Source organism: Lagopus muta, chromosome 3 (assembly GCF_023343835.1).
Source record: "Lagopus muta isolate bLagMut1 chromosome 3, bLagMut1 primary, whole genome shotgun sequence".
NCBI lineage: Eukaryota > Metazoa > Chordata > Aves > Galliformes > Phasianidae > Lagopus > Lagopus muta.
This window is the reverse complement of record NC_064435.1, coordinates 32,475,392-32,498,477: the sequence shown is the minus strand read 5'-3', so window position 1 is coordinate 32,498,477 and position 23,086 is coordinate 32,475,392. Positions and strand designations below refer to the sequence as shown.

Genomic DNA, 23,086 nt, shown 5'->3' with positions numbered 1-23,086 from the left:
CGTGCGCCTCACGACCCGTTTCCAAACGCATTTAACATTGACGCAGAGCCACACAGACGGACTTGCTGCACTTCTGCCCTGGTGGTCAGTGCAGCGCTGCTGAGCTGGGAGCAGGCGGGCCGGCAGGACGCTGAACCCGCCCACGGCTGTTTAATGAATTCCAAATCAGAGCACGCTCACAGCTAATAATGTGACCCTGCTCGTCTGCCATCCCTCACCAGGACTACCCAAATCCAGATGTTCAGGACAGATTTGCCCAGACTCCACCAAAGTCCCAAGACATTCCTGAAGGAAAGCCATTTTAATTATTCTTCCAGGGCTAAATCATCCTGCTCTGCAGTGCTTTCCAGCAGACGAAGGTAAAATGACCCAGAAGATACGAACAAAAAAGAACACATTGCAAACAGTCTTCCAAAATCACCCCAGAACGCCCTTCTGCTACATGAAAGTGGGCACATGCTCAAGAAACAAGACCTCTCTGTATTATTGAAGGCAAAAACTATAAGCTGCCAAGTTTTATGTATTTTTTCACTGAAATTACTTTTAACTGCAGAGTTCTTCTACAGCATCTAAAGGAGATGTCCACAGGCAATACTCCTGCAAAGTAAATCTCTCCTATCAGCAGATGAAACAGATCTTTTTCCATTGCAGAGAACAGATTTATGGGGCCATCACCCCATATCTTGTTCTGAAACCATCAAAAATTGCTGGATATGCAAAGAGCAGGTTTTTTTTTTTCTTTTTCTTTTTCCCCCCACACAAGCAAAGAAATCAGCATCTGCCTCAGCACTGTGTACTTGCCTGCAAAACCAAGCACAGCCAGCAGATCTAATTTGAGGCTTACGTTGCATTCTGTACTCTATTTTTAATGTAGGATGTTGCAGCTTTGGAACAAAATAAAGCTTTAATAGTGAAGATCTACATCCTGCTCTCCCAAACGTGAGTCAGGAAATAGTTTCCATCCCAACAAGATTGTCTTTTGAGATCTGCAGAGTATCACTTCTCTTAAAAAAAAAATAAATAAATAAAAATTAAATAAAAATTAGGTCAGCAGCAAGATCAAAACGACAAGGAGTTGTGACTAATTTAATTCAGTGCTCGGCTTTCTGAGTTACAGAAGAAATGCTGCTTACAAGGAGACAAAAATATATATTCTTTCTTGCAGGAAGGGTAGCAGGGCTGTGGGCTTCTGGACACCCACGCTCAAAGCCAGCTGCCAGAAAGATTGTGGTGGCCTCTAGTGGCTGTTTTGCCCAGCACGCCAAACTCATCACACACAGCTCCGAAGGCTCCGGCTGCTCCACCTCCCATCAGCATTTTGCAGGTCACCCACCTGAGATGGGCAGCAGGAGCATGGGAACGACGCTGAGAGGAGCAGCAGAGAAAGGTGAGGCAGGAGGTTGGACTGCGTGATCACCAGAGGTCCCTTCCAACCCTGCCACCCTGTGACTTGTCAGCCCTCCTGGGTGCCAGTCATGCAACATCCACCAACCCTCACCAGGTGACCTGACAGCTACATCTATCACTCAAGTAGCTCAGGTTCTTAGAATTAGATTATCAATGGAGACTACATAACACAATTTCATCTCAAGCTATGAGTGTCTCAATAACATAATTGACCCAACTGTAATGAACCTGAGAATGAGATGTGTCTTCACAGCTGACTAGCGGTGTAGGATTTTAAAACGATTAAATAGTTCTTCACAAGAACTCTGATTTATCTTGAACTGAATATGAAGATTTTTCAGCCTATTCTCAACCCCGTTACCATACAGGAATCAAACTCATTTGAAGGCAACACTTGTGGCACAGATTTTCTACAGCCCGTCTTTACTTTCCCTTAATTTGGGTGAAAGCTCCCTATCACCTGGCCTACATCACCAGTGGATCAATTCAGAGGTTGCTTTATAAGATTGCATTGAGTTGTTTTTCTTCTGCGTCAGTGAGCACTAAGCCTAAAAAGGCTTTAAATGCAAGTATTACCACAAACAAGCCGCATCTTCCCATGATGGAGCACAACTGGTTGATGGCAGGTGGAAAAACTCAGCCTTGAACTCCCAATAAACGGGCAAGCTCCAGCTCCAGCCTCAGTTGCAGGGTATTTCTCTTCAGCCTAAGGTTGTCTCCTGGCTGTGTTCACCTGTTACAGAGAACAGCGAGCACCTCTCTGCTGCTGGTGCAGCTTGGCTGTAGGCAAACCTCCATCATTTAACAGACTATCCAAGCACAATTTTAATTAGATACTCTTTATTATGATATCCAGGAAAACAATAACAAGGTGATTGCTTATTACAGCTTCCACAGATTGGGGCTCGAGGCCGTATTGTCCTGGGTACACACGCACACACACACAAGACAACTCTTGCCACAAAGAACTTACAGTCTAAATAAACAAAACAAAGGTAATGATGAATCTAAGAAACAAAGAGGAGGAATCACCTGCATGAGAACACAAGGTAGTTTTGGTTTGGCTTCCAGCCTGAAGTTCAAGAGTTGAAATTCCTATCCTATTACAATATTCCCATCACCACGGGCTGAATTTTTAATCCATTAATTACAATGCAAGATACATTCTTCAACATTCTTAATCAATATAAGGAGACACAGACAAAGATCAAAGTCCTTGACCATGATTCGCCAATATCTTTGTTGTGTGACAGCAAAACTACTCTCTACAGATACTGAAATCCTTTGTGCCCAGTTTCCTAAATGAGAAAAGCAGTACCAGTGAACGGTAATACAGAAAGATCTGGACTGAGAAACATCCAGGAATACCATTTTTTCCTAAAGCAGTCAGGACTTAGCACTTCTTTTTTTTTTTTCTTTTTCTTTTTTCCATTTCAGTGTATTGTATTGCATAATGTTCTTCTGTTTGGAATAAAGAAATGACAACTGCATTGTGCTGCATGACAGCGCCTGACCTTAAGTGTTAACCACAATAAATAAGAAGAAAAAACGAACACTGAAAAGCTATCAAATTGTAAAGCTACACCTCAGATGCTCTGATTCTGCAAAAAGATCCTAACATAAAAAGAAAAAGGAGTTGTCATTTCTGGCACTCACATCACAGATTTTCCATTCTCGAGCTGGATACAAATAAAAGTCTTTGCAGGTACCCAAAATAAAAGTGACAGGACACACTGCGCGAGATCAAGAGCAATCATCTTAGATCCAAAACTAGGTAGCACTTTTTCTTTTTTTTCTTTCAACCTGAAATAGAAGTTGTTAACTTTTTTCTTGTTGACATCAAAAGAACTTCCCTAAGAGGCAGAAAAAACCCACCTGCAGCTGCAGCCCAGGACTCCTCACCCATCACTCACAGAAGGGGAACCGACAGTTGTAGATGCTAATAGTAGTTCTGTTTTGTGGACAGAAAGGCACTTGCTATCTGAATGTGAGCTAAATTCAAACACCTCACTTGAAATACAAGTTGTATCAAAATGTATTCATGCTATAAAGAGTTTCAGTTCCCATTAAACGGGTTCTGATGACACCCTGTATATTGCTTTAATGTGCTTCTTTCTTCTTACGTGTCTGCTCCAGAAACACTCAGGCACTGCTTCTATTTTAGTTCTAAAAAGTATGCCAAATTCCTTAATGTGCACAGAACCAGGCTTATTAGATCCTAAATTGAGTAGTGTGGGGAGCAGTGATAAGGGGGATAGCAATGAGAAGAGGGTATACCCACCACAGAGACCCATCACCACCTATAGCAGAACAAGAAAACTAAAAAAGCTACAAAGCCAAGAACAACCACAACAAAAGCCCAAACAACAACAGGAGAAATTCAAACACAATGGACAGATGATAACGGACATCAGTTCTTTTAAGAGTCCTATTCTTTTCAAAGGATCTTTTCAGAATTTCCCCCCCAGTCTTAGCTCTGTAGGACACCGTCACACCCAGTGCAAGAAATAACTTCAGCACTTGAATAATAGGATAACTGTTACAGAACCTACAGGCATCAAACTACCAGCCACTAGAACGTAGTATGCTCTGTTTGCTGACTCGCACCGTGCCTGTACCTCAAACAAGCAGTATGACTGTCTACCTGGTGTTCTAACTCCTTCAATACCGACTTTTTCCACAAAGAACCATTAGGCCAGCAATGACCAACACAAAGAGAGCAGCCATGGAAGCTGCTGGTTTCTACCTTCTGAGCACAGGTCATGGGCTGAGTCACAAATGGAACAAAACGTAAGAATGACCTAGAAATGGGCTAGCCAGCATCCTGAAAACAGAATAACAAACTTAAGAGAAACAGAACAACCCTCCCTCCCAGATTGCTCAACAGAAAGACAACGCAGTTCTTGCAAAGCTCTTTGGAAGACCTGCTTTAACATATGAAGGGTTCACGGTGAAAAGAAGCTGTAGTTTCCCAGCTGCTAAAGAAAGTAATCTTGGTCCTTGATCCAGAAGAAATTACATTTTCAGAATTCCTATTTCTACACTTCCAGTTCCACTGCTTGGAAACCCATAAACCGAGACAGAGAAAATGAATTTCACTACAGAATACTGATTATTTCCCCTTCACCAAAATACCTGGCAGAAAGCCATAAATACTTAATCAGTTTGGCATGTCAGAGCTTTCAGATAGCAGTTTCCTTCTTGTATTGAAGACTGGAAGCCCTTCAATAAAGTCTTCCAACTTACACATAGTGTAATCTGTCATTTTCAACCAAAAAAAGTGCAGTTGAAAGGGACAATTGCCTTACACCTTCATGCACGTTTTTCCAGCTTATCTATAAAGACTTGTGTACCTCCAGGATTACTCTCAGGCAACTAATTCAGTAAAGAATAACTCAGCAAACATGGCAGTTTACAGCTGCGCCAGCTCCTTGATCGAGCTGACCATGCAACAAAAAAATCTTTGTGCTAGAAAAAGGGGCACTTTTTGGCAGCAACCTACAGTATTTTAAGTTTAGCACAGCCATGAAAATGCTCCTTCCCTCCAACACCAAATTTGACTCCCAGCAAAACTGCTTCGGGTGCAGTTACTTTTGCTAAGGTATTTGCTAAAAGGGCTGAAAATGTACATTAACTCTTTTTAAAGCAGTCTGATAACAGGAGGACAATTACTTTTATCAAAGTACCAAACTACTTACTAGAATTCAAGATGATGTAATTTCATTAGCACAACTAATATTTTCAAAGAAAAAAGCACTTTGGAAAGAGTATCAGATGCTTCATCATGACTGATACTCTAAATACATTATCCCAACATACTTTCAGTGTATTGTAACACCATAACCTACGCATTCTCTCCGCACGACTCCCTTCCCTCGATCACTCCTAACTTTGGGCTCGGGATCACACAGAAAGCAGTTTGTGAAGTGTCACCCTCACAAATAATTTACACATGAGAAATCACTCTTTTTAACTAGTCGTGAGAAATAAGTGTCCTAACAAGAGCAGAAAACCGCAAATGCTGAAAATGAATGTCAGCAGCTCTGCAGTCTCTGTTTACACTTCTAAGTTGCATAATGTTATTTAGTAACAGTAAAGTCCCAGCTTTGGTAACTAATTCTGCACATAAAGCAAACACACATTTAGGGCCAAAAAGAAAAAAATAAAAATAAAAAAGAGGCTCAGGATCATCAGTTAGGAAAGAGTTCTTCCAAGGTTGGGGGAGAGAGGTATGACAATAAAATGAAATCCCTTAACCACAGTCTGTATGGATCATTCTCTTCACATCCATTTACATGGACAAAGCCTTCTCTTTGTGGGATCTAGTAATTGATCAGGATAAACTGCCACAGCCTAAGCAAAAAGCATTACAATGAGGCATAGGAGCGCAATAACAAACTCTTCAGTCATTTCCATTTCTGATTTTCCTGATACCGTAACTTTGAAAACATTATTAGACAACTAATCTCCTATCCTAATGAATCCCAGATTACAAAGAGAGATGAAATGCGGTAAGGTTTGAAAATAGAATCATAGAATCATAGAATCATAGAATCACTAAGGTTGGAAAAGACCTAAAAGATCACCCAGTCCAACCGTTCACCTATTCCCAATAGCTCCTACTAAACCATGTCCCTCAATGCAACATCCAGTAAAATCAGACTGTAAGCAACTCAAAAGAAGTTATCCAAACAGGAAAGAACAACCTTATGCCAAAGCAAGTAACAAATCGGAAACAGAAATCTCAAAATGTTCTAAATTCACAGGGGTTTTCAGCACAAGGTAGAAATTAAAAAATTATTGCTTCTGCAGGAAGTCAGGAATGCCTCCTCCAAAACTATGAATGGGCATTTTTAGCTATGACGTAAGAAGATGAAAGAAACTGGCATTCAATGCTCTGTTCAAACTCAAGAACAAGAGAAATCATTCTATATTACTCATCAGAAAGCAACAAGTCCTATAAGGCAAAGATGAAGATCAAGCCATCGTGGAAGTAAAAATTCTTTTTGTGAAGTCCAAAGGCCGAGAACATCCATAAGGCCAACAGGAGACAAAAGCAATGTCAATATTAACAGGCAACAACACACTCTTCTGAAGTTTTTAGAAGGGAATCTACAGTTGACATTTCAAGACTCCCGTGACAAACAATGAGCTTTACAAAAACAGTTCCTTTAGGGACACAGCAATCACAATCCTCAGACTCCAATGTATCAAAGAGCTGAAGAAGTACCTTAAAAGCACCCTCTATAATTTCTTTCTCCATCTCTTATGATTCTGACAATACCAAGACAACCGGATATATCACACGCAAACTTGATTTACAAGTCAAAGTACCAGACAAGAAACTTTAAACATTTGCCCCTTTTGGCTTAAGGTACAACTTGAGAGCAAGGCACGCAGAATCTATGCACGTCTGTTAGAAATATCAGATGTGAAATGGGATTTTGTGCAGTATTTCATTTATCAATTCCCTCAGCATTTCTGTATTCCAAATTTCCAGTTTCATGGTCAGATTGGATAGACTCACAGTTCCATCACTTGAGTTTTCTTTTTTTCCCATCAGTACATAAAAATAACTACACCTACTGAAGTAGATTGGGAGCATTAAAGGGCGGGCAGCTCCAGGGTTCTCAAGTTAACTAAGTCCAAGTCTGTCAAGTACACTTCAGGAGCTGTGAAGCAAGTACTCAAAACTGTGACTTGAACTGCCTGGAACACACAACAAATTAAATGGTAGTAACACTAAATAGCACTGTATGACTGAAGAACAGATAGTTACATGTAGTCAATATTTTGCACTAGAAATTTTATTCTGTATAGTAAGCAACCGAACTGTGTAAGATACAGAATGCAGATTTTTTGTTGTTGTTGGGCATAAACTCAATTAAAGTAACAATTTTTAGTTAATCTGTTTATTTCTCAGTTTGATTGCTTATAATCACTCCTACTAAATCCATAAGCATTCTAACACTGGGGTTAACCTGAAAGCCTGATTTAGTAACTCGTCAAGACTGAATAAAAATCTTTAACTCATTCCCAAGTCAAATGGTTCCCATTACAAAAGGATACACAAGAAAAACATTAACTGCATATTAAATTGAAAAATTAACTGGACAAGGCTTCACATTTAATACAATTCTGAAAGACAGATAATGGAAAAAATCTTAAATCCAGATTCCTCCAGCCGTAGCGAAGGGCACACACAATATACCAGTTTTAAGAAGTTGTAGCTTTTAAATATTCTCTCATAAAAATATATATATAGGAGAAATCAAACTATTTCCTAACAGAGGCGAAACAAGGCAAAGCATTTAGAATAGAGGAATGTTTGTCAAAACTTGATCCATTTATCTAACAAATTCCCTCTTCATGGAGCATTAGATGCCTCCCCACCTAAAACAAACAACACAGTGTAAGAATCTCCCCCTCTAAAATCAGAAAGACAGGTTTTGGAAGAAGGTCCAACGCACAGTAACTGTCCAAGATATGTACACTTTAAAAGCACAGACAGGAGTTAACAGTGCTACTCAAATCAACTCCATGACATACACTTTTCCCTTCTAATTTTCAAGTGCTAAAGCTTTATCTCAGAAAGGTTTCTCTGTTCCTTGTAAGACATTTCTAACCAACGAGCAATAAGACTCTGCAACATTTCCAATCAGTTCAGTTTTGTTTTAATGATGTGGGGCAATTCTTAGAGCAGACATCGTGTAGCTAGCAACTACAAAATAAAGTAAGTTTACTTTTGTGGTCCTAGAATTCCAATTTGATCTGTGAATTTGAATCAACTAACTTAAAAGTCAGAGTATCCGAAAATGCATACTACATTTTTACTTCAATTTCGTAATATATTTGAAGTTTTGAAGAACTAGGAAAAAGTGAAGTTGGAAAACAGTATATATCACCAAGATTACAAAAACTGGAAAGGAATAATACATTGCATCAGTGATCCTCATTAAGTGAAGTTATTTCATCACAGTAAGTGTTTAAAAAAGTGTCAATGTTATTTAAAAAGTGTTTTGTCCCCCCACCCCCCAAGCGTTTGTTTGAAGACAGATAAACCTTTTCTTTTAGTCAAAATGGCTTTTAAAAAAAGTTTCACAAAACAATAGCAATAATCAAAAAACATGATTTGTATTTTCTTTAATCCATTACATCTCTAGTGCTGAAGGGCCATCCATGTAAAAAGCAGATTCTTTGGGGACACTTGTCAATTAACTTAATAAAACCCAGTTTTACGAGGATTTATCCTTCCTGCTACGAGGCGAGTCTGCTCCATTTGAGGTCACTGTCCCATTTATTCCATTTTCTACAAAAAAAAATAAATAAATCAAGTAGAATGAGACACTTTATTATTTTACTACATTTTAGTAGGTCCTAAACAGTCATTAACTTCTTCTCTGATGCATCTATTTTGTTAAATCTCATCATTACCATTTATAACTGGAACTATATCATTTATTACCATTTATTCACTGGAACAGGTTGCCCAAGGAGGCTGTGGAGGCCCCATCCCTGCAGGCATTCAAGGCCAGGCTGGATGTGGCTCTGGGCAGCCTGGTCTGGTGGTTGGTGAGCCTGCACATAGCAGGGAGTTGAAACTAGATGATCATTGTGGTCCTTTTCAACCCAGGCCATTCTATGATAATACAACAGTATAACGAAGCTTTTACCAACTGCAAAATACAACGTTTACTCAGACAACTGAAGCACAGTTTGCTGACATGGCCAAATACTGACATGGTTGTGTTACATGTATTATAAACTGAAAATCAACATTAGCTAGATATTCTCTGATAAAGAGAAATATTCAACTTGTTGGTAAGACATTCCTGTGAAATTCTGGAGTCAGATGGTACACCCCTCGTATCATTCTTCTTCCTATTTCATTTTCTAATGCCTAAGAAACTTGCACTCCTTTACTCACCTTTACAAGCTTTTTATACACATAGAAAAATTAAGGTTAATTAATCACGTACTTAAAAAAATACAGAGGTCATTTATTTTCTGAAGAAAATATTTAAATAGATAAGATGGACAGAAGTAAAACATCAGTTAAAATATAAGAAAAGTATACAAGGAGCTCAAGCATAGGACTTAGACACCTAAGAACACAAAGCAAGAACCTGATACCATCAGCAGCTCTTTACTTGTATCCCACTTCTGGGTCAGCTCAAGAGTTTTAATATGAAATAGTCAACAAGTGGTACCTGTGCACAGCAAACATTTGCTCTCAGCAATGACCCAACGTCTGTGGATCTATCATGTCCTCAAAAGAGTGGAACAGAGCAGCGTGATACCACTATGAACGAAAGCATCCCCTCTACTTAAAGTCACCACAGCCCACGGAAGCACAGCTGCTGCCTGACAGCAACCAAATTTATAAAACAGACCAAAAGAGCAGAAGTGCGTAGTCAGCTTTACTGCTTGCATCTCTGCTCAACTAACTTGCACCACCATTTTGATTTAAAGCAACTATACCTTCCCGTACAGATAACAGGTTAAGTTCATGTTTTTCATCTCCAAAAATGCTGCAGATCATCAGAAGGAGTGGCCAATCCACAGAAATAACTGCAGATATTCCTTCTCCCCTCCTTTCCTTCACCCAAAGCTCCCATGCATGCTAACAAGCAACTGAAGTAAAAAGGAGAACAAAAAACGAAACCAATCAACCAAGCAGCAACACGAGTGAGAAAGAAACTGGTCACAGGCCTGATCAGTCATAGAGGAACAGTCAGAGCCTCTTTATTTGGCTGTAAATGACACCACCATCTCAAGCTTATGTCAGGCTTCTTCGGGCTCCTCTCAAAAAAATTTGGTTATTCTTGATTTATAAAGCTTACAAACAGTGATCTAGATCCAAACCAGCAGAGATCATATTCTCTTAACAGTTAAGTCAAAACAAGTGAAAAGAAAGAACACAAATCAGCAAGTGCTGGGCATCACACATACATCACCAACATTTTCCCACTACTATTGCTTGCTTCTGGCACAGTCTAAAAGCAAGGCATTTTGTGTCCTGGCTCCCCAAATGCAGCCTGCCACACTCACGTGCAGCTCCCCCCCAAAATAAACATCAAAAAAAACCTGTTTGAAATGCAACTTAATTGCATGTTTTAGTTCTCAGAAAAAAAATACCACATCTTGTGCAAATGTTCTGAGTTAACACTGTTATAGGAATCTTCCAAACAGAAAAGTCTAAAACAACATCAGCCTTTGGGATCAACCTTTTCTTTAGAATTCCAATTTAAAATAAGCTGCAAAATTCCTGGGTCTTTAAGGCAGTCATAGCTCAATTATTATGTGAATTCAATCATAATTCAAGTTAACTACAAGTTTACCAAATTAAATCAATGAAATTTAAGAAAAGTTTTAACATTTTAACTCACTGATTAAATAGCAGATATATAAACGAATTCCACAAGTAAAACAAAGTAATAAATGAACATTAAGCTCCGATTCAGTCGGACACCTACAAGTTCTATTGATAAAAATGCCACTCCTATTTTTTTCTAGTATCACAGAATGATAGAATGGCTTGGGTTGGAAGTGACCTCAAGGATCACCAAATTCCAACCCCCTGCCACAGGCAGGGCTGCCAACTTCCCCATTTATTACCAGACCAGGCTGCCCAGGGCCCCATCCAATCTGGCCTTGAACACCTCCAGGGACGGGGCATCCACAACCTCTCTGGGCAGCCTGTTCCAGCACCTCATCACTCTCTCTGTAAAGAATTTTCCCCTGACATCCAACCTAAATCTTCCCTCCCTCAACTTAAAACCATTTCCCCTTGTCCTGCTGTTATCAACCCTTTCAAAAAGCTGACTCCCCTCCTGCTTGTAGGCTCCCTTTAGGTACTGAAATGCTGCAATGAGGTCACCCCGCAACCTTCTCTTCTCCAGGCTGAACAAGCCCAGTTCCCTCATCCTGTCTTTGTAGGGGAGGTGCTCCAGTCCCCTGATCATCTTCATGGCCCTCCTCTGGACCCTCTCCAACAGCTCCCTGTTTTTCTTGTATTGGGAGCCCTGGATCTGGATGCAGAACTGCAGATGGGGCCTCATGAGGGCAGAGCAGAGAGGGAGATCATCATCTCATATACACACCACCTCATGTATATTGTAAAAACCTAAACTCTGCCCACCAAGAACCCAAAACAAACTCAAAAATAATAAAATAATATAAAAATCAAGGTCTGAAATCTGTCAGCTGAAGTAAAAATATGTGCATGTTAGCAATGGGCAACAAAACCTAAAAACTAACAATGGACAAACACAAAATAGTGCTAATCGAAAACAACCAAAATGATGTAAGGAACAATCTAAAGCATGACTTTAATACAAAAAAGACACCTTAAAAGTTGAAAATCCACCTCTGACACATCTCAGTTCTCAGTACAACTGTCTTCATGCAGTAAATTCAATGTATTGAAAAAGCATTAGAGGTTGGCAACAAGCAAAAGATCATGTGGAAATAAGCTTTTGAGGTGACTGAGTTTCAAAGAAGTTCAGGAATTATTCAAGCTAGCACTTAACTACAAAGAAGCTCAACTGTACAACAGATTTATCTACGTAAACTGAGTACATAATTTCATTGGAGGAAATGGCAGACTGTTCATCTTTCATCTTCCCCTAAGAGTGACACAAACCATCAATTCATTTCCAAAAGCTCTTAAAGATTAAAGTAGTAACCAGTTGTTACCTACACCTTTAAAAGAAACATCAAAATGCTGTTATTAGTAAAGACAGCCCAACATGAGCTTATTTACTGGATCTTCACTCAGTGGCACTGAAAAATATGCCTGAAATTCACTGCAAGAAAAAAGAACTTACGAGCAATCATGGGAACATCTAAAAATGTCTCCTCCCTTTTTATAACTGTAAACAACATGAGCACGACAGATTTCATGCAATAAGATTAGACACAATAAATTGCAAAGCTGCAATAACTGTAACAGTGATTCCTTCATTCCATCAATTACAAAACAAAGCCAAGCCCACTTTTTCTAGATCAAGATTTTTTTTTTTTTAATCAATAAAATAAATTCACCAATACTGCTTCTGCAACTGAACCTTCCCATTGGAGAGCAGAACACAGAAATTACTTCATGAGTTTTATCATAAAAGGTTCTCTGTTATCTGAAGTTGCTTTCGAGACACCAAAGTAACAGGAAACTTGAAAATACAAACCTCTTTCTTTTCTGGAAGTCTTTCCTTTAGCTGTGACAAACTTCTTTTTCACCGATTGAGGCTGAGAAGAAGAATGCTCTCTCCATCTCCGAAGTTGGAAATTAATGAATTTCCACATCATAAATGCTTGAGCCAAGCAGATGGAGGCCAGCACGCTGATTCTGAAAAAGAAACAGGTACAGATTTAGCAGTAAGTCCACCTTGTTCAAAGAAAAAAGGAAAGCAGAATAGCACATCATACAGTTTTTTTTTGTACATCAGAAACGGCCTTTTTACTTTGTTTCCTCCAGTGCAACAGAGTTGTTCTTTCTGGACTACACATTAGTAAATGTTTCTTGCTTTCTGGCTAGGAGGTTTTCCTCTCCATCTCCTAACACCCATTTTTCCACAGATACAAGAGTTAGTGGGCTTAACACAGCAGAACAAAACTGGATGTGTACTAAGAGCAAAGACTTCATACTTCCATCAAAACTGAAAAGCAGTAAGTTTCTTTTCTGCTTTCTCCTTTCTCTAACACTCAAGGTACCTGTCACCAGAACACAGAATGGCCAGGGTTAGAAGGGACCTCAAGGATCATGAAGCTCCAAGCCCCCTGCCACAGGCAGGGCCACCAACTTCTCCATTTAATACTAGACCAGGCTGCCCAGGGCCCCATCCAATCTCACCCTGAACTCCTCCAGGATGGAACACGGGTCCTCCAGTTCTGAATAGTTAGACTGCAGGGTACTGTGGACACTGGCAATGTTTTAATAAATTCCTTTTATGCATTTAATTCATAAAAAGGCTGAATGGTTGGCCAAACCAACCATTGCATCAGGCAGCAGCAATAAAAGTCATAATAAAGGCAGAGAAAGAGGTGAGAATCTTCAACCAGATTCAAAGATGCTTGGATATGATGTCCAATTGTCACTGCAATTATTTATAGTTCAATTTAATAACTCTGAGGTGTGAAAGGCATCTCTACAGCTGGATATTCCTTTTAATCTTGTTTTATCTTCCTAACTCGTAACCAGTTATAGATTTCTCAGTGACAGACTGTAAATTCTTCCATTCACTTCAATGTGCTTGACAAGCTTTTTTTTTTTTTTTTTTTTAAAAAACCAAAGCCATGCCCACTGATCCCATTCAGTACTACTACCATTAACACTACACAGGTTTAACACAGGCTTACAGATCATGCTTAGGAACCATCCCAAGTTTACTGTACCTAACAGCCAGGATATTGAAGTTTCCAGTGCTGAAATTCAGCTGCTGATTTTCTGCTCTTGCCAGACCAAAGCCAAAAGTGAGGACAGAAAGAATCAAGGTGAGAAGCCTTCCCAAAACAAAAAGGACTGCCCACAGTGAAAATCTGCAAAGAGAAAGACCACAAACACTATACGAATTCTCTGCTCACAGCACAAGTACTAACAAGGAAAATAGTTACTCTTAACTCTAAGAACTCATCTGAGAGTTAAGAATTTGACTCAGTTATTTTTCACTTGTCCTAATCCTTTATTTTCAGTTATTACAGAAGACAAAAATTAAGAAACGCCTCACTTAGGATTTTTTTTCCTACAAACCAAAACTTTGTTCTGAAAATTATTTGTATCTCAACAGGAAGTGCCTCCCGTGACTATCAGAACATGAGTGTGTTTAGAGTTTATTCAGAACCAACTGCATTAGCAGCCCAGGCTGTTGCCTCTTCTACAAGACTTGTACCTGGAAAATGTTTTATTTTTACTTTTAATAAAAGTAGTATGAGATTTAACTCCATTTTACATAGCTACTAACATCTACTTATACAGGACAGTAAGTTAAAAAAAAAAAAAAAAGTTTTTTTTTTAGTCTGGAGGACAGTGGCCTCTAAGGAAATACAAGACAACCTTCCCTGTAATCCTGGCTTCTGCTTAGTTAAAATGCAGGAGGCTTGCAAGACAGAGGTTACCTGAATTTGAAAACTGCTGACTACTTACCCTTTCTGGTATCTTTCATCACTAAAGTAGAAAAGACGAGATATGTGGAAAAGAAATTCAACGAAGTAATGTAATACCAGGAGAACAAGTCCAAGGTGGGTCAGACTATTAAAACAAATAGAACAGCCATTCAAATGCTTTGTTACATCTTAGGACAGTGATTGAAGACAATAAAACCTCATACATTACTTACTTCAAAAGATAGGCTCCAGCAATATGAAAGAGATAAAGTCCAATGTAGACAATTTGGCGAAAGATATCCTCCTATTGAAAAGAAACAAATAAACATACATTACACGCAATGCTATATGATGTTACAGTACAGACTGCTTCCTAGTCCTAGAAATTATCATCTTCTCAGCTACCCCACGTGGCCTGTTTTGGCACTGAGTTACTCCATCTAATTCCACACCACTTACTGCTTACTTACCAGTAACATACTGCATTTTTTACATACACTTTTGTGAGAAAATGCATTTGAAAATGCATTTCAAAAGATGAATTTAATTCTTTGTTAAGACTTATCTGAACTTGCAGCAGTTACTACAATAAGTACATAATTGGTATGAATTATTGTATCTCCAGATAAACTTCTGTAGTTTGACACGCTTTCTGCCATTCTGATTCTGTCAGATCATTACAGGAATAGAACAAAAGCCTATGAACCAAAAAGAAGTTTACAACTGCTGTTGTGCATTTAAAAAAATTCAAGATCACTCATGATTTTGGTACATTGTTGGCAGTAAACAGAATAACATTACTAAGCAGTGATACAAACACCACCTGAGAAAAGAAAACTCACTGAAGTATACCAGATCATAGCATGAGTATTCATTCTGAAATGGTAGGTAGAATACATCCATTTGTGCTCAAGAACTCCAACTTCTTTAAAGATTCCCTACGCTTCAGGTAAGGGGCTTTCAGTTTTATCATGCATGCACATAAATGCAACCAACCAAAGAAACACAAGAAAACCTCCTAAAAATGTCATCCTTTAAGATCTACTCTACATCTCCAATACTTTACCTCAAAGCTGACAAAACAAAATGCCTGTTACAACACCTAACAACTCAGAGAGAGGGAATATAGTTAAAAACCTACTCTAAATGATCCCAAAGAAAACAAAAAACAGGTTGTGCAGAGAAAACACGAGTGTGCTCACTGCAAACACTGTGGTTCTCCAAGTACTACCAGAACAAGCCTTTTGCACTTTATTTTCAGAACAAAGGTAACATTTAAATAGCCTCAGCTGCCTGCTTACATAAACTGTCAGACTTAAGGCCTATTGGAATAACTCGGGTGGAGTTATCCACCACTAAACAAAAAGCAGAGTTGAGAACCCCCTATATTTTTCTTTTTTAAATGTCAGAAGTAGAAATAACTGGACCTGAGCAAAAGCAGCCAATTCCTGCATGAGAAATAAGGCAGCGAAGTCAAGACAGGAAAGGTGAAACTGTGGTAAGGGGGTGTCAACTCGAAACGTGATAAAATAAAACAAATAGCCTTAAAACTTAACCAAAAAACTGAAAACCCAAATGACCAAACAAAATGCTACTATTAAGCATACAGCATTTCTGCCACTTTCTGGCAGCTTTCATAAAGTCACATTAAAGCAAACAAAAAACAGAGCCAACCAATACTTAAATATTAATTCAAGTTCTAGAGATATCACTGCCCCAGTGTGGCAATATTGGAGCATCAGCTGAAATATCTGCATAACATCACTGCTGATACTGCAATCAGTATGAAAACAAACCTCATTACTACTTTCCCAAGCCTGCTCTATGTCCTGGAATAAAGACCTGTGGTTACCTAACATACATTTCATTTCCTTGAATGAAGCAGAATCCTGACAGCAGAAACTCAATCTAGTCACAGAGCAACAAGAGAAGAGTTTTTAAAAGGAAGCTGTGCATGCAAAGACAGCCTGAGCAAAGAACGTGCAAAGAGACTATTTGTGTTGGTCAAGAAAAGCAAAAACTGCTACAGAAATCTACAGTGAACTCAATGTGAGCAGTTAAATTCTGAGAAACACAATGGACAAAACTCTCATGTGGCAAAGATGCTGTTCAAAGACTCACTGCACTATTAACTAGAAATTCTGCTGAGGACAGTGGTATTTACAACAAATCTCTGTAGTTTATAGTGCTTGGATTCAGCACATTATTCACTGCCTCTATTAAATACCTATATTGAATAGAATACCTGTATTGTGATTCCTGAAGCATTTCTGTATCTCAGTGAGATTATTCAGACAAGTAATTACAGAAAACAAGAAAAGATTCTGAAACAATCTCCCAATCATTTGTTCAAAGGAAAATTCAAGTTCTTTTAGCAGATGGGATATGCTACTGATTTGTATTTACACAACAGACACACAGTGATTTTACTTCAGAAATACAGGGTTTAAGTGAAAACAAAACACTTGCTTCTCACATGTACATCAGAGCACCAAAATTCCAATAAGGAAAAGCTTAAGCACATAGATAAGAAAGGGGTTGCAAATGTAGGGTAACACACTTTCCCAAAGAGATGAATCACTCCACTATTCCAGCTGCTTTGCTTGGCATTCTTTCCATTTGCTTTCTGAACTTACTTTTTTAGTTTTCTGGAAGTACAATTCTGGGAAAGCATGAAACCAGTATGCCAACTGTAAGATGTAGAAAAACTTCATTTGAAACCTGTACAATACAGCAAGAATTGAAGAATATTACTTTCTCTTCATAAACTTAAAATGTTCCAGAAACTTCCTAGTGAATATATTTAATCGCTATCTCTAAAGAGAAGCAGAGATCCTTGTTGCCAGTCAGCTTTGTTCTCAGAAAGATCAAATAATCAAATTCACCACAGCTTCATTTCATAAATAAACAGCCTGCAGAAGGATTAATGTATACTCCCCACTGATAGGGAATAAAGCTTCTCTGTCAATACAAACAAAAAATACATCAGTGACAAATTTAATTTCAGCAATTTCCATATGACTTCAAAATGCCAACACCCCTTTCCTCCCCCAGAACCGTCCTTCAAGGAAGAGGCCTTACGGAATCAGAGTGTGTGGGTAGTCCCTCCACAGAGAGGTTGGATCTGATATATAGTTCTCCTAAAAAACAAAAGCACAGCTTCTGAAGTCACACAGCGTTGCTGTTTCCTAGTTAGAAATAATGAAGGGACACACATACATGTATTTTTATACATCTGATGTGTGCACACAGAAATACTGACACGCAACTAAAAGCTGCAGATTGATACATTGCCATTTACAAAACTAAAACAACAAAACACAACTGTATTAGCCTAAAAGGAAAAAAAAATAAGGAACAATAAACAATTCAAGTGCTCATTGAAGAAAAGATTCCTTCTGAGCTGGAGGTTATTTCAACATCACCACAGATAGAAGTCTTCCCTTGTAAACTGCTGACAAGCTTTGAGCTTAACTAGGAGAAGAAAAGTTCTTTTAGGAGTCATTGTGCTACAGAAAAAGATTCTACTCTACCTTTTTCTTGAAAATTTTAAGTTTCTATAATCATCGTTAGAAAATGAGCTTTCAAATTAAACAATAGGTTATACTCCTGTAAGGGAAGAATAATTTAGGAGCTTACAATGAACCACATACTTCTCCCTAAGCACCTGTGTAAGTGGGAACAAGAGATGGGTTATGCCTTTCTTCTAAAAGCAGGAAGTGGGGTGAGCACAAACAGCCCAGTGCTAGCAAAGGGCATAGCATCTGACAGGGCTCACCTAAGCCTACAGCAACTTGTCCACTGCCCATTCCCTAGGCTGCCAAAATGCACTGCATAACTAATACATTAAACGTTTATTTTACAATGATGAACCAACACTGAAAAACTATGGAGAATGAAGCACCCTAACAGAGCTTAAAAATCACATTTTATTCATTTGACAGCAAATTCAATTTACTGAGATGGAGCAACAGTAACGCTGCTGGACTTCATACTTAATTTTGATACAATTCACACTGAATTCTGAAACATGCCCGTGCTTTAATATTAAAATCAGCTAAAATTAGGATAAGTTGAAAACTTACTGGTGTTGCTAAGTTGCAGTCTTATAAGAAACACAAGAGGAAGTGTACTTACAGAGACAAGAATACTCGTGCCCCAAACACAGGAGAAAAGGTAGAATGCACTAAGTTGTCCAGACTCATTGAACTTGCTATGCTTTGTTTTGGAAAAGTGCATTTTCCTGTTAATTTTCTGAAATGAAAGTCCACTGTTATTTATATGTTGTTGTACTTAACATTAGCTGTTACCAGCATTAGGACATCTGAAAGTTCCAATAAATGTTTCAGTATTTTAAAGGTAAATTTTAGCATTAAAGCTTTTAAGTTAACAGTCAAAGTCTAATCTACTATCTTGATGAAAGGAATTAGTATTTTGTACTTACATCCAATACATACTCCTGAATAATAGCGTGTATGATTATTGCTACGAGCATATAAAAGAAAATTGTAGCCAAGTCTTTGATGCCATAGTGATAGAGAGAGATTGTTTCTGCAGATTGTTCTTCTAGAAGACAAAAACAGAATTAACTGTTAGGCACTGATACAGTTTTATTGCCAATAAGTTTGTTTCTTAAAGTGAAACCTTTCAGGCAAAAGTCATTTGTTGTCAGCTGAACAAATATAAGTCAAATTAAACCACCACCCTGAGCTAGGTCACTAGACTCCATTTACAATAATCTTCTCCATCGCATCACAAACTCAATTTGATTTTGGAAGGATGTAATACAAAAATGGAAACTTAAGTGCACTTAGGAAGCTTAGCCAAATGCACTGAAAGGGAACTATAAAATTATGTTAAACTATCAACCCTCCCCCCCCCCGTCCCCACACACTAAGTAGAACAGATCACTTGCATAACCAGAGTAAGAACATGAACTTATTAACCACCGAGACTGGGTTTCAGGATCAAGAACAAACCCAGCAGAGCAGAAACGTTTTCCCTAATGCAATTCACAAAATGACAGAACGGATTCCTTGGAAGTTTTACCAAAACAATTTATATTAAGTCCTTAAAATCTCTGTACTGTTCATTTAAACTCGGTAACTTATCCTCCGTTTAGGGCATACAACACGTTAGCAGTGTCTGAGGATAATAGCCCATGACTAACCAACCACCTGCAAGCACATACCTGTGGCAGGAATGGTAACGTTATACTGAAGAGTGACGAAAATGACAGCTGCTTTTGCTGTAATCTGGAAAAGAAAACACAGAAGTGCTGTCGAATCTCACCGACATAAGCTATTTTAAACTGAAGATGTTTACCCCCCAGTTTTAGCACTCTTCCCCAAGCATGTCTGCTCCTCCCAAGAAAACAACCAACTCCCACCATCACACCACTTCATCTGACTTTCTGAAGGCAAAAGAGACTACATAGATTTGTTTACAGAAATACCCTCAAAAATTCCTCTTCATGAGGGACAGCAAGAAAAAACAAAATTCACAATAGAAGAGAGAAGCAGAAAATGTTTGTTCTGAAGTCTTTTCTGGGCAGGGAGATGATACCTTCAAAGAAGAAAACAAAAGCAGCAATTCTTGTTCATCAATAACAATTTTCAAGTGTAAGACATTTTGCTACCTGAAGATAACCCACTAAATTATTATTATGGCTCAAAAGAAATTGGACTTTTCTTAAAAATTTTTATATCTTTTTCACTGAAACAAGCACTCCATAAACTAGGAGTTTTCCTTGGAACCAACCCTGTGCAACTTCTGGGAACCCAACTAGTCTGCCAGAATTTATTCCACTGCTCAGGACTGTGGAAGGAGCCTCCAGAAGACTCACACCACCAGCCAGTTCTGACATGCCATACCAAGCCTCACTCAGCTAACGTTGTTCAGCTGAGCAAGGGCAAGGCAGTACCTAAAGGGAGCCTATAAACAGGAGGGGAGCCAACTCTTTACAAGGGTTGGTAACAGCAGGATAAGGGGAAATGGTTTTAAGTTAAGAGAGGGAAGATTTAGATTGGATGTCAGAGGGAAGTTCTTTACCATGAGAGTGGTGAGGTGCTGGAACAAGCTGCCCAGAAAGGCTGTGGATGCCCCGTCCCTGGAGGCGTTCAAGGCCAGACTGGATGAGGCCCTGGGCAGCCTGGTCTAGTATTAAATGGGAAGTTGGTGGTCCTGCCTGTGGCAGGGGGTTGGAGCTTCATGATCCTTGAGGTCACTTCCAACCTGGGCCATTCCGTGATTCTGTGAGGACAGCATCAATACTGTACCATACCAGCACTAACTGCGGCAGATGATTTCTAAGGCCTGTATGCAAAGCATTTCAGAGACCTAGCAATCTGTTCAGCCTCACTGTATGTGTAACAACGGAGGTACATGGTCCCTCTATGCCAAGATAGAAAATAAATGTCGTGAAGTGAAAATCAGAGAGATTTTCAGAGAAATGTCGAAGAGACAAAGGCTTCGGCACACCCAATGCTAGCAGCAATGTGGTGAATAAACAGTAAGCATACACACAAGGGAAGGGTTTAGGTCCGTATCTCTAACCTTAAAACCACACTGTGAGGCATGGTGTGATTCCTGGTGACTTTTGGTAGTAAAAATCACACAGAACAGCGTTCTTAGTGTGTCCCATCTTTTCAGACGTTAGGAGTTTTTCAAACCCTACACCTGAGCAGCACAAAGGCCGGGTAAAACTGCCGAAAGTCATCTGCGTGGGTAAAACAGCCACCGGCTGGGACTCTGAAAAGCCACAACCGCGCCGCGTGGCGGACGTGTCCTGCCGCGATAGGGCACTCTGGGAACATCTCGGGGATCCCTCGCAAGGGAACCCAGCACGGCACGCTCAGCTCAGCGGCCGGCTCGGGGAGGGTTTCCGGGGAACCGGGAGCTCCGCAGGCCACGTGGGCCGGGCCGACCAAAGCCAGGCGGCGGCCGCCGGGGGACGCGCGCCCCGCTGCCCGCGCGGCGGCCGTAGGTACACGTCACCGCCGGCCGCCCTTCCCCCTGCGGGCCGCGCGGCGGCGCGCGGCCTCACGGGAGTCGTAGTGCCGGCGGGGCCGCCCGGGCAGCGCACACAAAGAGCGCGGTGAGGCAGGGCAGGGCCGGGCCGCGCCTCCCCGCCGCCCCCCTCCGCCTCCCCCGGTCCGAGCGCGGCCGCACGCCGCGCACCCCTCCCCCGGCCGAGTGCCACGTAACCCCGGCGCGGCGGAGGGAAGCGCGCCTCGGCTCCTCGCGGCGGCGGGGCACCGTCTCGCTCGCGAGGACGGTTGCGGCGGGCAGCGCGTCTCCGCGCCGAAGAGGGCGTTCCCGGAGGGGCCGGGCCCCGGGGAGCGGGGACGCGGCGCCCGCCCGGGCTCCGCCGTACGGCCGCGATCGCGGCACCGCGATGCCGCCCGCCCCCGGGCCGCCCGGACTCCCGGCGGAGAGGAGGACGGAGCGGGAGTCTCACCTCGAACATGAGCCCCAGCAGGAAGATCATAGCCATGCAGGAGACGATGTCGGCGTGGTTCTGCACGATGAACTCGTGGCTCAGCACCGGCGGGTTCTTGTTGCTCTTCTTGCGGATCGCCATGGCGGGCCGGGAGCTGGGCGCCGCCGCCTCCCCGCTGCCAGCACAGCTCTCGCTGCGGCCAGGAAGAGGCGGGTGGGAGGAGGCGGCCGCGCAGCAGAGGAATGGCAGCAGCCGCCGCTTCACCCCGCCCCGCCCGCCGCGGCCCCGCGCGGCCCTTCCTCCGCTGCCCGGCCGCCGGGAGCGGCCCCCGCCGCCGCCCGCCAGCGCCCCTGCCGGCCGGAGGGGTCTTCGGCCCGCCCGCGGGGAGGCGGTGGCCCGGCGCTTCGCGGGCCCCGACGGCTGGCTGAGGGCCGGCCGGGGCTCCTCGGGCGGCGCTACGTGGCTGTGGCTGCCTTCGCCGGCCCTGCTTCTGCGTTGCCCAAAGCCGACTTCGGTTTCGTTCTCTTCCCTCTCTCTGGCGAAGTTTAGTTTCTATTAGGCCGTTCCTAGCTGGACGTCGGGAGAAACGAAGGATGTCGTTAAGAAACGGAACGCGCTGGGTTTGTTAGGGTTATGGCTAGGGCACGGCCCCAGGGTATGAATAACAGCAGATTCCTGCCAGCCCGTAGCCTGGAACAACACACATCCAAACACCTTGGAATCCCAGGACAAGAAAAGTTATCCCATGAGAGGGGTAAAAAAAAAATTTCTAAATCAGAAATATGTTATGGAGAAGAGATATCAAAAGCCTGTGAATAATTTAAAAAACAAAAACAACAACAACAAACAAACAAACAACCAAAAAAAAACAACCAAAAAACCCCAAACCCAATTGCCCCAAAACAAAAGCCTGCTCTTAATTTAAAAAAGATATGTACGTATATGAGAAAGATCAGCCCAGATGGAAGAAAAGGGAAGGCAAATAAAGGTGTCCTGACAGATACTCCCACTGGAGAAGAATAGTCTCCAGCGTACCTGATGGCTGAAGCTGAGTGGTGTGAGGGTGGGTTCTGGCTTGCCAGAGCAGAGTGCACACCACATCCAGGCCATGACCAGCTTTCTGAACGACACCTGCCA

The 23,086-nt window shown here is 41.2% G+C and overlaps 1 protein-coding gene across 1 annotated transcript; it reads right to left on the bottom strand.

Moving 5' to 3' along the window:
* Positions 1-2,227: 2,227 nt before the first annotated feature.
* TRAM1 (translocation associated membrane protein 1) lies at positions 2,228-22,266 on the bottom strand. Its single transcript, XM_048938944.1, has 11 exons — positions 21,968-22,266; positions 19,700-19,763; positions 18,953-19,074; positions 18,646-18,762; positions 17,590-17,648; positions 17,145-17,229; positions 14,742-14,812; positions 14,549-14,653; positions 13,801-13,944; positions 12,594-12,754; positions 2,228-8,716 (listed from the first exon to the last, which is right to left on the bottom strand). The coding sequence occupies exons 1-11, from the start codon at positions 22,088-22,090 to the stop codon at positions 8,643-8,645; spliced, it is 1,125 nt and encodes a 374-aa protein (XP_048794901.1). The 5' UTR covers positions 22,091-22,266; the 3' UTR covers positions 2,228-8,642.
* Positions 22,267-23,086: the final 820 nt, after the last annotated feature.